The 16186-nt window shown below is 40.3% G+C and overlaps 4 protein-coding genes across 4 annotated transcripts; 2 read left to right on the plus strand and 2 right to left on the minus strand.

Annotated features, from left to right (window-relative positions):
• Positions 1–2560: 2560 nt before the first annotated feature.
• On the minus strand, positions 2561–4164 carry Pex7 (Peroxin 7). Its single transcript, XM_068293002.1, has 3 exons — positions 3876–4164; positions 3066–3807; positions 2561–2990 (listed from the first exon to the last, which is right to left on the minus strand). Exons 1-3 carry the CDS (start codon positions 3931–3933, stop codon positions 2801–2803), a joined length of 990 nt encoding a protein of 329 aa, XP_068149103.1. The 5' UTR covers positions 3934–4164; the 3' UTR covers positions 2561–2800.
• A 463-nt stretch (positions 4165–4627) lies between these two features.
• On the plus strand, positions 4628–6486 carry Arr2 (arrestin 2). The gene is made up of 3 exons (XM_068292645.1): positions 4628–5633; positions 5708–5902; positions 5962–6486. The coding sequence occupies exons 1-3, from the start codon at positions 4778–4780 to the stop codon at positions 6114–6116; spliced, it is 1206 nt and encodes a 401-aa protein (XP_068148746.1). The 5' UTR covers positions 4628–4777; the 3' UTR covers positions 6117–6486.
• Positions 6487–7105: 619 nt separating this feature from the next.
• LOC137579332 (DNA translocase FtsK) lies at positions 7106–9136 on the plus strand. Its single transcript, XM_068293063.1, has 3 exons — positions 7106–8140; positions 8775–8895; positions 8980–9136. The coding sequence occupies exons 1-3, from the start codon at positions 7434–7436 to the stop codon at positions 9046–9048; spliced, it is 897 nt and encodes a 298-aa protein (XP_068149164.1). The 5' UTR covers positions 7106–7433; the 3' UTR covers positions 9049–9136.
• Positions 9137–10894: 1758 nt separating this feature from the next.
• Positions 10895–13665, minus strand: Cpr66D (Cuticular protein 66D). The gene is made up of 3 exons (XM_068293100.1): positions 13357–13665; positions 13090–13281; positions 10895–11339 (listed from the first exon to the last, which is right to left on the minus strand). Exons 1-3 carry the CDS (start codon positions 13660–13662, stop codon positions 10995–10997), a joined length of 843 nt encoding a protein of 280 aa, XP_068149201.1. The 5' UTR covers positions 13663–13665; the 3' UTR covers positions 10895–10994.
• Positions 13666–16186: the final 2521 nt, after the last annotated feature.

Consider the following 16186-nt stretch of genomic DNA (forward strand, 5'->3'; position numbering starts at 1 on the left):
CAAGATTTGAAAGAGGGGCGCGTGATCGCCATCAAAATGCTCGTGGAGGCAATTTAAATTGCTGAGCTGAACGCTGCGGCGCGTGCAACATTTCCAGCAGGTCGGGAGCACAAACAAAAAAAAAGAAGAGAACGACTGAGAGCACCAGGTAGACATCGAATCGAGAACCTGCTGGCTGACGATGTGGCCCCCAAAAAGCAACCCAGCACTGAACGCTCCCCCATGGAAGTAGCGAAGGCAGGGAGATTACCTCCTCGCGTGCTGCCTGGATGGGTGTTGAAATATTATTTTTTTCATTTTTTCTCTTTCTTTTTACTTGTGTTTTGGTATTTTAGCCTTTTGTCTGTTTATTTATAACAAGCCGCGAGCCTTGACACTGACGAGAAGACAAGATCTCTTGGGCTCCTTCTGGTGCCATCCTTGGCGTGGCCAAGAGGGGGCGAGGGCTGAAGCCAAAGACAAAGAAACAGCAAGAAGTCAAGGTTATGTGTCTAGGCAACTGCCGCAACAACAACAGCCAAAGCAACTTAGTATGTGTCCAATTTTTGCTTGCTGTGTTGCATTGCAACATTGTTTGTGGCTAATTTATCGTTTGCCTGGATTTTTCGTTCATTCGCACTAAATTGCTGCGGGTAATTTTAGTGGCTTTAACTCCCCAGTAAGTGAGTGCAATTTTTCGGCCATTTGTTTGATGATCTTCTCCCAAGCCCCGTAATCACTCCTTCAATGGGGGCTACAATGTAACCAACCGACTAATGTCCTTTTAGGGCCTAAAGAAAAAGTGTAATCTTATTTATTTTTAAGAAATTTTCGTATTGTTAGTTTAATCTGTATTTAAAATGCCCGCCAAGTGTTATCGATTAATGATAACAACGCACAAGTAATCAATTTTTTTAAAGCGCCATCTGTATGTGCGTTTGGGAAACTTTCTTATAATTTTCAGACTTTCACATATTTTAATAATTGTTGAACTTAAGCTACAACTTAAGTTTTTATTAGGTACTAAAGGGTAGTTAATTGTCAGTTAAAGTTGTGGTTTTCGTTTCAAACTTGTTTTCAGTTTGCATTTGATTTGTTTGGCAGTCTGGCAACATTTCGTTGAACAACACATTGGCGCCATCTACATATGAAGCTTGCATGCATTAAGGATTTGATATGTTGAATTCATTTTGAGAATTAAACTAGTTAGAATATTTGTTAGCCAATTAGAAAGTGGTAACATAGAACACAATATTTTTCCAATGAAAAGTTAAAAGTTTATCTATAATAAAAATAACTTTTTTCACAGAAGTAGAAACTCTTAGGCCTTTAAAAATCAATCATAACATTCCAGCGATAAATTGTTTCTGAAGTTTTGTTCCTTGAACTTATATTTGAAAGTACCAAAACCCCATTTAAGTCGCCTTTTTTATTTAAACCACAAAATATTTAACACGTTTAATTTCAAAGCCTGAAATGTTTTTATTTTTCTTGTTCAAACTGATTTGTGTGTTGTACGCAAAATTATAGATTTAAAACAACTTTGCCTGAGCTCATCTTCACGCTTTCTTGGTATGAAATTTTCGATTTTTATTAACACAAACAAGCATTAATATCAATTTTAGTTTCACTTGACTTGGGGAAAGATAATTACAGGTTGTTCCTGCTTATTCGCACGAATAACAAGGGAACGAGGGTCAACAGCAGCTGCTGCTGGTGCTGCCTGGTAGTTGGTTATATTTACTTGATCCTCCCCTTTCAAAGTTTGACTGATGCGTGGCTGTCTAAAGAAATCAACGCCAATTGGCATCAAAACAAATATTTGCCCGAAGTGGCAGCTAAAGCTTAGTCGCCATGGCTAATGTCCAGGATCAACAAGGCTCGTCATCCGACTCGACTGTGGCTGGCCTGTTGCTGGCGGCTGTCTTTTCACACCCTGATCCCAATCCCTGATGCAGAAGGTGCGAGTTGGCACACCTTTTGCAGTCAGCTTTTGCTGACTGTGTGTCAATTCTGAGAAACTCTGATTTGTTGCACCAAATTAACGCTTTATTGCATGTTTGTTTGGTCAGCGAGAGAAAGAGACGAATGAGGCTACCTACCCTCAGGGTCTTACCTTTCCATTGATGGCCAGTGCCGTTAACTTTTGAATAAGTTCCAAAGTGCAAATTATAGTCAAGGGACAGGAAAAAATAAAAAACGAAACCAAAAAGACGTTTTTAAAACAAAGTTTAGATTGGGCTGCCTTATGTTTCTTTCCCAAACGATCCAAAATAGATATCTTTCCACTTTGAGCTTGCAAAATTCGATTTTCTTTCCAACTTTTTGTCAAAAGTGACTAAGTGTTGGTTAGTTCTTTCTTTTCTTGTCATTCAACATTGTTTTCAACTAATTTTTGGCCAAACAGCTCCAAATTATAATTAAACCGCCCCTGTGTTTTAAGATGCGTTTTGCTTAACTAAGAAATTTGTATGGAAATTTAATTTAAGGCAAACTTTTGGGTTTTTCTTTTCTTTGTCTTCATTTCTTTTTCTTGTTTATACAATTTGCATTTATCACAACTATTTACACTTTACCTCCTTCTTGTTGTCATCGCCGTCTTCGTCGTCGTCGTCTTCGTTGAGTATTCTCCTTAGAGGCATATATAGCTCAGCTACATAGCTTGTCGTCTTAAGGGGCTTAGGCTATTGGCCTGGCTATTTTGACGCCATTGCGCCTTATCACATTTCAATAGTATTTTTCGGAGTACCAGTTCCAGAGTTTAGCTTTCAGATTTTTGCTTTGTTTTCCATTGTATTCTTCATCCAGTTTGTATTTTGCACTAGGCCGAGACTTTTTCGGCCATTGCTGTATCCTTTAGGAATTGTGGTGTATAGACATTGACCACTGAATCCCAACCACAATCGGCCAATTGGTGGCTACGATGTGGATTCCAATCGAGACCGCAAACAAATTCCGTATGTTGTTCGTTTATCTCTTGTGGAGCTTCGCCGCAATCCAAATTCCAAATGCTAAATATACAGAACGACCAAAATCAATAAATTGACAGAGATAAAGAAACAAATCAAACTAACTAACTAACTAACCGTGTGGTGAAATCATAATTAGCCGATGCCAATACCGATGCCGAGTGCGGTGAGCAGGCCAAACGTCTGACTGCAAATTCGCCGGAATATAGCTCAAAGATATGTGTGCGCATCTTACGTAAATCCCAGCCACGTATTAGACCATCCGAACCTCCAGTCACCAGAATGTTCCTATCGAAATGACTCCAATCGCAGGCCAAAACCTCACTTGGATGCGCCTCGATGCTCATTAGGGGTTTACCTGCAAAATCAAGAGAATTCCATAAGTTCAATTGTCCATCGGTACTTACGCTAGCAAATAGATTCGCAATGAGTGGCGAAAACTTTGCACAATATATCAAATCTGTGTGCCCCACAAATGTCGTTAACGAATTCTGTCTGTTGCAGTCCCACAATTTGAGTGTACAATCCCAACTGGCCGAGAGTAGTGTATGATAGTTCCATTTCTCGCCCCAATCCAAACTGTATATCTCGTTCTTGTGTTCCTGCAGACAGATCAATGGCTGTTTCGGTGTCTGTTGTCCCATAGCCGCTTCAGCATCCAAACCCGACCATATTTGCAATGATCCATCCCCCGATGCAGTGGCTGCAATATCAGCGGCATATGGACACCAGGCCACATCAAACAGACCATCCGACCACTCCAAACGGCATAGCTCAGTTAAATTCTGGCCATCGACTGTATTGGGAGTTTGGGCAAGCAAAAAAAAGAGAACCACCGCCAGCAAGACCGTACAGTTGGCTGAAAAGGAGAGAAGAGAAGAAGGTTAAGAAAGAAGTAGAGATGGGCACCTGGCATGTGGCACTTACCTTGTAGCCAGCAGCAAATAATTTGCCTCGAAAGGTGAAAAGCGCAGGCTATAGCCATGACGATCGGTTGTTGTGTGGGTCTGCATGGTGACTTCTCTTAGGAAAAGTTTGCTGAAAAGGAAAACGTTATAGAACTTTTACTTTAATTCCATTTCAATTTCAATTAAATGTGTGCTTTATATTTCGCCAAGTCAGCAGCACAAAATCAATATATTGATGTTTTATTTTATAACACGTTGACAAAGTGCTCCAGAAATTTCTAAGGTTTCTCCAGGAACAACAACAAACAACTGTTGTCAAAGAAAACTAAACATGGACCAGACGCAAGCGATAAAAAAAAAAAAAAAAAAACAACAACAAATTCTTAGTTCTTGGAAAATTATGGTTAAACGAATAAGTTAATCTCTATGTAAAGACCTGTCGCCCTGTTCTGTTCTTTAGGGCGGCTGGAAACTTATTCAACACATGTGACATGACCTCGCACGAGGTCGCACACCATGTCTGAATGTCTGACTTGACATTAGACAATCTAGATATGTATGTACATACATATGTATGTACATGCATACACACATCTAATGCGGTCAAGTGAAAACTGCGCAGAAAAGCGACCCACCCACCCATTCGACATACGCCTGCCTCGTTAGAAACCAACTGCATAACGCGCAAATCCACTTAGTGGACATTGGGCCGCCAAATGGTGGTGGACAGGGCCAAGCCAAAGGTATATAAGCAAGTTGTAGGGCCCATGGGTTTTGCATTTTCCTCCGCTAACGAGAAATTGTGCACGTTACGAACGAGAAGCGTCGGTCGCGAAATATCAATTGCTTTTTTTTCCAAACTCTTTCTCTCTCTCTCGATCTATCTGTCAATCTATCAAACTAACTACTTAATTAAGCGACATGGTTGTTTCCGTCAAGGTGTTTAAGAAGGCCACGCCCAACGGCAAGGTAACCTTCTATTTGGGACGTCGTGATTTCATTGATCACTTGGATTATTGTGATCCTGTTGATGGTGTTATCGTTGTGGAGCCGGAATATTTGAAGAATCGTAAAGTGTTTGGCCAATTGGCCACCACCTATCGCTATGGACGGGAAGAGGACGAGGTTATGGGAGTTAAATTCTCCAAGGAATTGATTCTATCACGTGAGCAAATTGTTCCCATGACCAATCCGAATATGGAAATGACTCCAATGCAAGAGAAACTTGTACGCAAATTGGGTAGCCATGCCCATCCCTTTACTTTCCATTTCCCACCCAATTCCCCAAGCTCCGTGACATTGCAGCAGGAGGGTGATGATATGGGCAAACCCTTGGGTGTGGAATACACCATTCGTGCCTTTGTGGCCGATTCGGAGGATGATCGTCAGCATAAGAGGAGCATGGTCAGTTTGGTGATCAAGAAGCTACAATATGCTCCATTGAATCGGGGACAACGTTTGCCCAGCTCGCTGGTCAGCAAAGGTTTCACCTTCTCCAATGGCAAAATCAGCTTGGAGGTAACATTGGATCGTGAGATTTACTATCATGGCGAGAAAGTGGCTGCCACGGTGCAAGTATCGAACAACTCCAAGAAATCGGTGAAGAGCATCAAATGCTTTATTGTCCAGCATACCGAGATCACAATGGTGAATGCCCAGTTTAGCAAGCATGTGGCTCAATTGGAGACCAAAGAGGGTTGCCCCATTACACCAGGAGCAAATCTAACCAAGACCTTCTATCTAATTCCCTTGGCAGCCAATAACAAGGATCGTCATGGTAAGAGAAAAAGAGAGAGAGAGCGAGAGAGTAGTCTGTTCTTATCATAACTAATACGTACTGATCTCTATTAGGCATTGCCCTGGATGGCCATTTGAAGGATGAGGATGTCAATTTGGCTTCCTCAACCATGGTCCAAGAGGGCAAATCGACTGGCGATGCTTGCGGTATTGTCATTTCTTATTCGGTGCGCATTAAATTGAATTGCGGCACTCTGGGCGGTGAAATGCAAACGGATGTGCCATTCAAGCTCTTGCAACCGGCACCTGGTAAGTAAAAACGTTGCATACTCTTATCGGATCTCTTACTCGAATCTCACTCTCTTTAGGCACCATTGAGAAGAAACGTTCCAATGCCATGAAGAAGATGAAGTCAATTGAACAGCATCGCAACGTCAAAGGCTATTACCAGGATGATGATGACAATATTGTATTCGAGGACTTTGCCAAGATGCGCATGAACAATGTCAATATGGACGATTAGAAGCAAGACAAAAACAAAAAAAAAGAAAAAAATATTGACCAAAACGAATATGAAATGGCTCGGAATGATATAAACGGGATGAATTGTTGTGAAAAAAAACGCATCGAAAGCACTGAAAACTTTGTTGCAGCAGTCTCTCTTTCTTACACACACTTTGGAGGCCAACATCTTTGTATTATATAAAATATATATTAATCGTATATCGTAATCGTAATAATGCTCTCTCTACAACAAACAAAAAATAACTCAAACTTTAGTGGATCTGGAGTTTATCTATATGTTTATGTGTATGTTGAAACCATGTTGAAAACGCAGATCTCGTGTCTGAAAACTTCTATATTATAAATGTGTTATGACTATCTGAAACTTACCTTATTTGACTCTTCTTTTATTGCTTCAAATAATCCAAAGATTGCTCTGTGAAATATATTTTTTTTTTTTTTTTTTTTGTGTTTTTGGGTGCTTGGCTAGCTGTTAAGGCTTTCAACTTCAGAAGTCGAATGATCTTAGAAACTTTTCAATGCCACGACGAAGGGTTTTTGTTTCTCAACTCATCTAAGGGTTGCTGACAGGGGGTTGCAAAGCCTTACTGGCCACGGGTTCGTCCTTTTTACGCGCCACACACGCACACACATGCGCACAGAGGTAAAATTTAACCCCTAAATGGGCAGAAATGAAGCAACAGGCTGTCATCGACAACCAATCAGAGTAAACGCCAACTGGACATGGCTACATACATATCTAACGGAAACCGAAAGTACTATTATAATTATTATTATCATTACTATTTGAACTTGACTGACCTTGACGAAAGCTGGCAAAGCTGGCGGCCAGCTGGCAAGTTTAGCAATTCAAATTCAGTTCTTGTTCTCAACTCTTTGTCATCTAACGTATGCAATTTTTTGTTGTTGTTTGTTCGTTTGTGCCTTAGTTACTTATATAACCCAAAAAAAAAAAAAAAAAAACATTAACCCAACAACCGCAAAAAAATGAGAGAAAAACCAGAGCGGAGTAATGCAGAGTAGACTCCAATCCTCAGACCGTTGGACCATTGCACAATATGGAGAAAGGTGTAACTGGGGGGAGAGGCAGCAAGAGAATGTAGGAGGGGGGGACCAGAAAACTGCACCAGCTGCAGCAGCGTTCGATCGATTTCACACACCGCTGACTCCTCTGCTGACTTCCGGCATTGACCAAGCCCCAAAAACAGTGAAGAAAAAAAGAAACCAACCAAATACTGTAAACAAAATCAAACAATGTATAAATGCCAATGTTGTTGTCAAAATGCTGCCACAAATTTGACGAGAGTGCAACGTGATGGAGCTATTACCACTTAAATCGCTTATTTTACATCTATTGCTTGTGGCTGCCTTCCTTTTGCCTTCGGCCCAACTTCAATTGATTTATCCAAGGCACGTGTATTATGAAGCTCCACGTTTGCGTCGCCTTGAGTATGCAACCAATCATCAGCCATCAGCCGGTTATATGGCTGCTGCTACTTATGGCCCGATAGCACCGTCACCTGGAAACTATCAATTGATCAACTATCGACCCAACTATCAGCCACTGGCTTTGGATTATCAACAATCGCAGCAACAGTTGCCGTCAATCGTGCCACCGGCACCACCTGCGTTTCCCATCTATCCACAACCGAGTGTTCAATATCAACAGCGTGCAATTGCCCCTCATGCTGAATTGGCCAAATATCGTTATGAGGGCAACTATATACCGATTCAGAGGATTCCCATCTTGACCCAGCAGCAGCAGCAACAACATCAACAGCAGCACATTCAAGCCGCCCAACAGCCGCAGCGACGCGTCGAAGAGCATCTCTATAATGTACCACCGGCTTTATTTACCAGCGATGTGTTGCATGTGGTGCCACCACGACAAGTGGCAGCAGTACCACCACCACCACTGCCATCATCGACAGCTGTGGAGCGGCCAAGACGCTATGCTGCAGACCAGGATCTGAAAGATGCTCAAACCGCAGAGACTAAAACCAAAGAGACCAAATATTATCAGTAAGTGCTGTCCAATGTTCTGTTACGGATGGATTGAGTTTGTTTAGTGATATCCACATACATATATACATATGTATATATATGAAGTTACAGAGTCTTCTGACTGCTCCTTTTGGAGGATCGAACGACTATATTATGTAGCTCCCATAGAAACAATTCAGTGAAAATAGAATTTTAGAGCAGTATTTTAGGCGTCTATCAAGACAATATTCTTAACTTACTCGTTGTATATCAATACAGCACAAAATTATATCAAAATCGGACGATATAATAAAATATTGAGTTTAAAATTAACTGTTAATTGTTTATTCCTCAGTTTAGTAAAGAATCTCTGCTATTCTGTATCTATATTATAAATAGTGATTGCCATGATTTCATGCTTCATTAGAAGTATCGAATGACTATATATTATATATAACATTCGAGTTTAAGGTTTAGTTTCTTTAATTTCTTGGTAGTGAAATCCGTTTCTTTTATCAAAACTTGATCAATCAGCAGACATAATTTGCTAGATCCATAAAAGTTCAGCATCTCTAAGGGAGGATATCAGATCTGTAAGGAACCCCCGAGGAGAAGTCCACCGAGATTTCTTGGCTGATTAAAAGTTGTCTAATATTTCCAATTGTTATTATAGTGATATTTTTATGCGCTTCAATGGACCTACCTCACGTAGTCATGGACATGTATTAAATCATCCAAAGGCCCAGGAAAGACGCTTTGAATCGCAACGCGGCACAAATCGTTACAAGGGCGAGGTGAATTGAAATGTTTTTTGCAATGATCACTTTCTTTCTCTCTTCTCTGACATTATAAATCTCTTACAATTATTTCCCATCTAGGTGATTTGGACAGATCGTCAGGGCAGTCATGGCGAGCATCGTTGGGATTTGGCCCAAGGAAAACTCTGAACTGAAGTGAACTGAACTTAACCCATAAAATTTGCATATACATTTTCTTGTTTTTGTTTTTTTTTTTTATCACTCTCCCTCTCCTCTCGCTCCCATTTATATATATAAGTACGTATATAAAATCGTGACTTTTCATAATTTTGGCGTATTATTTATTTAAAGACAATGATTTGGCGTGAAATTTGAATGGAGAGACGAACAAAAGATTTGCATAAGAAAGTACTTTGGCTTCTCTCTCTCTAGCTCTCTCCTTCTCTCCTTGGATGATATCCTTTCGAATGGGTATGTGGTCTTAGGTCAGGGAATTTTCTCACGCCGCCCGAAAGTGTCCGGAAAGTGGACAGTCCGGTTACACTACTTTTTTTGCTTTGCTTCTTGTTTATAAGCAAAAAGGTCAATTTCTCTGTGGCTATTCTTGGTCTTGTCTTGCAATGGAAAAAAAACTGGTTTTAGGCAATGTCCTGCAGCAGGATAGTTACAAGACATATACAGAGTCCTGCAAATGCGGGTCATATGCAAATGCCAGAAGGAAAGGGGTTGCTAGGTTGCAGCGGATTCTTATCCTTATCTTGTCTTGTAAGTCGGTGACCTCTTCCAAAGGGGTTGACTGGGCTGGGCCAACTTCATTTGCATACAAGAAGATGATGATGATGATGGAATGACACACACACACACAGTTACATACTGCCCTCGGGCAGCAGTGTCCAGTTGTGTGTAGTTTGTACCCTACTGACCAAGTCAATCCTACATTCAGATACGGGGTGTAAAGGATTTAGGTTCAATACTGAGATATCTTGGCATATGTAAATTTTCATGTGTCCTTTTTATTCTACCTCTATATATACATATATGTGTGTCTGTGTGTGTGTGTGTGTATGCGGGTCATTAGCGCCGCTGCTGGCAGCTTCTCAAAAAACTATCTTCTCTGTCTGTCAGTCACTGTCCAGAACCGGTTACTTGTTTTCTTCTCCTCTCATTTGGACGATAAGGTCATCATCAAGAATGATCGGAGCTCGAGCTGCATGCATTACCCTTTGGCTCGCTCGGTTCTCACACTGTTTCCACTAATTTATGCAAGGACATTGCAAAAGGACACTTCTCAATCTATCTCCATCTCTCTCTCCTTATGTCTATTTGTCTCTGTGTCTATGTCTGTTTGCATTGCTGTGGCGTGAGTTCTTTCCTTCATTCAATGTTTTCCCAAAGATCAACCGGTTTGACCGGTCCGGCCGAAGCTTTGCCTGGCCTTCTCTTCTCTTGGGTGACCACGAATCATCATCAGTCTGGTCTTTGGTCGTCGCCTTCGTCTTCTTCTGGTGAGAACTTCCACATTTAATGACGAGGATGGCCTTTGCCTGGCCTAAGCAACTGGACGAACGGGTTACCTTTCCTCGATTGTAATTTCTGCCCGTTTCTGCCCGTGCGTCGTCTTGATCTTAAGGGTTAACACATTGATTTATGCGGATATAAAATTTGTTTACTTGTATCTTCACAATGACTGAGGAGCAAAAAAATAAAGAGCATATGAACCATAGAATTGCAAATTGTTTGCTATTCATGCTAACTTGAAAAACTCTTCAAATGCAAAGAAAACTTTTGTAATACAAGTAGAATCTTAGGATTATCTAATTCAGGAAAAAGAAAACGAACAATTTCTTCAAAAAAAACACAATTTAATTCAATATTCTAAAAAAGAATGTCGTGGGGGAGGGGAGAGGGGAGAGGGAATATGTAAATTCGCTTTTAGGCTATAAACTAAATGATGTAGATGCAGATGCAGATGATATATGTATATATATATATAAGATATATAATAATAATATTATAATTTCTCTGCCCCTTCGTAATTGGCATATTTACAAACTACATGGACTTTGCGGAACTTTCAAGAAAAGTAATCAGAGTAAATCTCCTTAGATCTGATCTCAGAGCCAATACTTTGTCTCTCACTGGTACTGATGATATTGCGGTTGCTGCTGCTGTTGCTGTTGATATTGCTGTTTGCCGGAACTATATTCCGATTGCACCTTATGCCCTCCGGCGCGCAACAATTGCGTTGGGGGTGGTGGTGTTGGTATTTTGACAACAATGTCGGTTGGTTCGCGAATAACCTCCGCCTTGAAACCCTCCTTGGGATCGGCCGTATACTTCACGGTGCGGATAAAGCCATCGGAATCAACCACCGAATAGCTGCCCTTAATGACCGAACCATCACGGACTTCCTTGCGATTCTGATAGTTGGTGAACTCGTCGTCTTTCACATCAAAGCCAAACTGGTATGAGGAGTTTGCCTGCAAGAAAACGGATATTCAAATGTTATATAAAGTGTGATTTTGGGTTACAACTCCACTGGACTGGAGGTGGAACTGGACTATTTGATTTATCATTTCAAATGCGTGAGGCGTTTGTGTGACCCACTTTGCGTGTGTGTATGTGTGTGTCTGACTGGCCAGAGATACATTTCGATTACATCATGGAGTTTGCGTGGGTCTGCCTACTGCACACCACAAACCCAAAACCAAACCAAACCAAACCAAGCCAAAGACTACCGTCCTACAGAGACGGACAAATCACGCACAAGTGAAAGTAATTTGAAGTTGCTTGCATATTTTTAATGGCCCACAAGCTCACGAAATCAAAGCGCAATTGCAACTCCAGTTCCCTATATCGATGGTGTGTGATGGACTTGGTTACGCCGCTTACTTATGCAATCCGAAAATATTAAAAAAGTAATAAAAGCTGGGTGCAGGCAGACTTCTCTCTTGGCCGAAAAAACACTTCAATAGACCCCCAATTGGAGGCACACTCGATTCGTATTCAACCGTAACCAATATTTGGCCCCGGGCGAGGTTGAAATTGAAGCATAATTTATGCACAAGGTTGAGATTACTGCAGCAGATCGGTGGCAGTTTTTCTGAGGATGCCACAACAACAAAACAACAGAAACCAACCAGAGACCTTCACCAAAAGCATTCTAGGCAAATACAATCGCAAAACAAAACAAAAAACGTTAACTGGGTTAAGGTAACTCAGAGAAACGTGGCCTAAAGGAGTGGCCAATTCTTTGCGATTCTTTGCGTCGTGCGCCCAAAAAGAAGAAAAAACTGGCAAAAAACAAGACATAAAATGAATTGGAAAGGCAAAATCCAGTTTGTTTGTTTGTCTTTTTTTTTTTTTTTTGCGTGTGAATGCATTTTCCTTACAATCGCAGAGAGAGGTGGGGGGAGGATATATTGTTGTCTTTTTTTGGTGTCTATATAGGTCGCATTTTAAAAGTGATTGTACAAGAATTTGCTGCCCACAAACATTTGCAATTTAATGGAATCCAAAAAAAAAGAGAGAGAGTGGAAGAACATTCTTAATAGCATTTTTTTTTAGATATATCTTTTAAAAGATCAAGTAAACTAAACTAAACTAACTAAGGCTTTTTAGGTCACTAAATAGGTTTTGTCTAAATAATGAAAAATATTCCTTAAATCAATTTATAACAAGATTTATACCAAGAGCTACATGTATTCTCAAGCTAGACAAGATTCTTTGATTTCAATGAGAAAACTAATTTGAAAGTATTATTCTTCAAAATGTTAGTGGCGGGAGGGAGAGAGGAGGAGATAGCCACCATAAAACATAAACTGGTCTATCGCAAGGATGGATTAACATTAATTCGGTAATGGAGATCTGTCAAGCTTCCGCATGAAAACAGAGACAATGTACAAACACATTCACAACATACATGCATATGTATACACGTTTTTGGTTAACTCGACTAAATGGCCAAGATACAATGTAAAAACATATATGGCCATTCATTGAATGGAGATGGTGGAGGGAGGCTGTGTCTGAAAACTGAAACTGAAAATGAAACTGAGACTGAGGCTGAATAAATGTGAATGAACTCTGCAAATATCTTGGTCTCCCACCGCTGTTGTTGGTTGCTGGTTGCTGTTTGTTGCATGCCTCAATTGTAATTATTAGCAAAGCGAAAAGGAAAGTGCGCGAAAGTCGAACTCGAACTTGTTATGGCTTTAAATGTGTACTTACATCATCGTATTGCTCCTCCTCCTCTTGTTGCTGCTGCTGCTGCTGATGATGAAGCGACTGCAATTTGTGTTGTCCTTTGCCCAACAGAGGTGAGGACGATGATTGATATTGAGGCTGGACACGTCTTGGTGGTGGAGCAGGAGCAGCCTGCACAGGCTGACGATAGACTGTTTGCTGGGGCTGTGATTGATACTGAGAATACAAGAATTGTCAAATTAGGACAAAGTCTTCTTGGGGAATTGGGATTGGATATGGGGTATAACCGACCTGTGGCTGCTGTAGATAATCTCTGACTGCGGGGGCCACATAACCCTGTTGTTGCTGCTGCTGCTGCTGTTGGGCACGTATCTGTTCTTGCACTGTATCCTTGAGACGAATCTGTTGTCCTGCATTCACGTATTGTTGTGTCTGCTCCGAATTCTGCTCATAGATGGGTGTGCCGTCTTCTGGACGGGCTTGTTGCTGTTGCAACTGTTGATAATACTGACGCAAATAGGCGGGATCGACGCCCTGTTGCGCATGAGCAAAGTCGCAAATCGCGACCGTGGCCACCACGATAAATAATAGCTGCATTGTTTCTATATGTATATGTCTATATACGTGTATTTGTTCACTTTAATATCGATGTTTTGGGGCGTCGTAGCATGCGGAGCACTCAACCCACTTCAAAGCCAAAAATGTATCTGAGTTGCTGGATACCAAATTGCACTTTTATATCGACAACGGGGCAATGTAACATCGACTCGTTCATAGATACAACAGTTCGCTCTCTCTCTAGCTCCTTTTCTCTCTCCCTCTCTCTCTCTCTCTCTGTCTGTCTGTCAGTTTGTCTGGTGTTGGCGCTCTCGCTGTGGCAAGTTTATTTCTCTTTGATGCTCTCGATGGGTTTTTTTTTTTTGGTAATTGTTGTAAGTAGTTGTGGTAGCCTCTTTTCTGATTTACAACAGCTGTTTGGCTTAAACAGATAGCATTTCCGTTCAGTTTGTTTGGGGCCAATGTACAAGGGGTGGATGATAAATAAATGGCCTTGATACTTTGGGATCCCTAAAACCTCATTTTAAACTCTATATTAATAACGTAGTAATTTATATTACTAAAAGTTATCGCTTTATCTCAACAGTGTCTCAACAGTTTTTGCGTTAGATCTTTCAGTTCAGGAGGAATTAATCTTTCTAAGAGCCAATTTGTCACTGATTTTAAAGGATCAAAGTTATAAACTAAGGACCTAGATAAAAAAGAATTATAACTGCTTAACCCAATGGAATTTGATAGAGCCTGAGCCTAGGTAAGCTTCTCTGCCAAAAACTTGTATAAAATGAAATTATATTCTATATTCTGAATTCAACCTCAGTCACATCGTAGTTCACTTTCTCTAGTTTCTCATCCACTTAGGATAACACTTTTCTACATTCATTCTACTTTGGTGATTAAAGAAGACCCAGAATAACAAAATGTAAGACTATCGCCGCATAGAACCCAAAATGTGACTCCTGAAAGAGGTTCTTTGAAACAGGTCAAAAGCAATTCATCAAAAAGAAGTCGTTGCTAAGGTAACTCCTTCTCCCGATTTAAGAGGTATGATTCAGTAGAAGATTCCTATATTTCTATATGTATATCTATTTACTTTATTTTGGAATATCTTATTGAACAGCCCTCGATAATAATAATCCTCGACCCAAACCCAAATTGTCATTGTTTTTTTTTTTTTTGCTTGTTTGTTTTGTTGGCTTTGCCGTTGGACCTTTTTGATCATTTGCATGGGGGGGGCTGAATGATATGTGTATTACGTGAATTTGTTACATTTTTCTATTTGTTGTTGTTGGGGTTGTTGTTGCCCAGTAACAGCGAGGGGAGACTGATTGTCTTTTAGCCTTAATGTTAGCTAACATTCAAGTGAGTGAAGTTGGACAACTGATTGATATTTGGGGCGTTAAAAAACTTTCACGAATTTGTCATTTAACATTAAAAATCGTTGACATGTCTATATACAACACGGATAAATAGATTTATATACACACACACACACACACACATACAAACGAACAAGCAAAGTGCATGTATTTACGTACAACGAGTAAAGTAAAGTCAAGTAAAGTATATCAATATGTGTGTTTATGGCAAATGTTGCAATAAATTTTCCAAGCTATGCAATCTCATAAATAAAAATGTAAATTACGACTATCTGTGGTTAGTCCGTCTTTCTCCCTCTCCCTCTCCCTCTCTCTCCAACTCCTTTGGCATGTAATCAACTTAACTGAAGATGTAAACGTATTTATTTTTATACATTTTTTATGCAATTATTACAGCTAATCTTTGGTTTTGTGGGTAGTGCAAATCTCAAATTCATCTTGAGTAATCATTCAACTCCAGTTTGATGGGGTTCACATTCTTGAGGTCAATGTATTTAACTAGACTTTGCCCAAAAAAAAAATAGAAACAAAAATGTCTATGGATAGGAGACGATATGGCCAACTATTGTTTTGAACGCATTTGACCCAAATCGTTAAACAGTAAAGACTGAAAGACAAAAAAACGTTATATCTGTTACGACCACGTTGCGGTTGAATAGTTCCAACGATCTTTGATGTCGTCGATTGCCAAATCTTTTGCATTTCAAGCCCTTTTACACCAGATGCGAATACCGTTGCCATGTGATCGATCGCACGTACAGAGACAGAGACAGGCCGACATATAGACAGACATAATGCCATTAAACACCGCCCAATATAATTTGATATTTGTAGTCGTTGATGCGATTACAATTACCTACTTAAAGTCTTAGAGTTACGCCCCAAATTTCCATGGAAGATATTTCAGTTTGTTCGTTTTTTCCCCCTCTCATTTGATGATGGAGATGTCGGCAAGGTCATCCTCTCTGACTGTTGACCATTTAATGGGGGCGCACTGTGTCTTACTTATTGTTAGCCATGAAGTGAAAGTACACTAAGTGTGCGTGTGTAACACACACACACACACACACACAGGCAAAACAATTGTTATGCACAATACAAGACATAGTTAAATTCACAATACACAGAGCCGGTTTATTATGGGGTGGTTGACGGTGGTTTAACCAGACTTTTAATTGAATATAGTA

Source organism: Drosophila tropicalis, unplaced genomic scaffold (assembly GCF_018151085.1).
Source record: "Drosophila tropicalis isolate 14030-0801.00 unplaced genomic scaffold, ASM1815108v1 contig_694, whole genome shotgun sequence".
Lineage (NCBI taxonomy): Eukaryota > Metazoa > Arthropoda > Insecta > Diptera > Drosophilidae > Drosophila > Drosophila tropicalis.

What these genes read in the sequence shown, in the direction of transcription:
- LOC137579332 (XM_068293063.1), top strand. Translation starts at nt 7,434, where the DNA reads ATGGAGCTATTACCACTTAAATCGCTTATTTTACATCTATTGCTTGTG. An exon ending in AAAGAGACCAAATATTATCA is followed by an intron (nt 8,141 to 8,774) that starts GTAAGTGCTGTC and finishes TTGTTATTATAG; the next exon opens with TGATATTTTTATGCGCTTCA. An exon ending in CAAATCGTTACAAGGGCGAG is followed by an intron (nt 8,896 to 8,979) that starts GTGAATTGAAAT and finishes TTTCCCATCTAG; the next exon opens with GTGATTTGGACAGATCGTCA.
- Arr2 (XM_068292645.1), top strand. Translation starts at nt 4,778, where the DNA reads ATGGTTGTTTCCGTCAAGGTGTTTAAGAAGGCCACGCCCAACGGCAAG. An exon ending in CAATAACAAGGATCGTCATG is followed by an intron (nt 5,634 to 5,707) that starts GTAAGAGAAAAA and finishes GATCTCTATTAG; the next exon opens with GCATTGCCCTGGATGGCCAT. An exon ending in GCTCTTGCAACCGGCACCTG is followed by an intron (nt 5,903 to 5,961) that starts GTAAGTAAAAAC and finishes CACTCTCTTTAG; the next exon opens with GCACCATTGAGAAGAAACGT.
- Pex7 (XM_068293002.1), bottom strand. Translation starts at nt 3,933, where the DNA reads ATGGCTATAGCCTGCGCTTTTCACCTTTCGAGGCAAATTATTTGCTGC. An exon ending in TATTTGCTGCTGGCTACAAG is followed by an intron (nt 3,808 to 3,875) that starts GTAAGTGCCACA and finishes TCTCCTTTTCAG; the next exon opens with CCAACTGTACGGTCTTGCTG. An exon ending in AATTATGATTTCACCACACG is followed by an intron (nt 2,991 to 3,065) that starts GTTAGTTAGTTA and finishes CTGTATATTTAG; the next exon opens with CATTTGGAATTTGGATTGCG.
- Cpr66D (XM_068293100.1), bottom strand. Translation starts at nt 13,662, where the DNA reads ATGCAGCTATTATTTATCGTGGTGGCCACGGTCGCGATTTGCGACTTT. An exon ending in ATTATCTACAGCAGCCACAG is followed by an intron (nt 13,282 to 13,356) that starts GTCGGTTATACC and finishes TTGTATTCTCAG; the next exon opens with TATCAATCACAGCCCCAGCA. An exon ending in AGGAGGAGCAATACGATGAT is followed by an intron (nt 11,340 to 13,089) that starts GTAAGTACACAT and finishes GTTTTCTTGCAG; the next exon opens with GCAAACTCCTCATACCAGTT.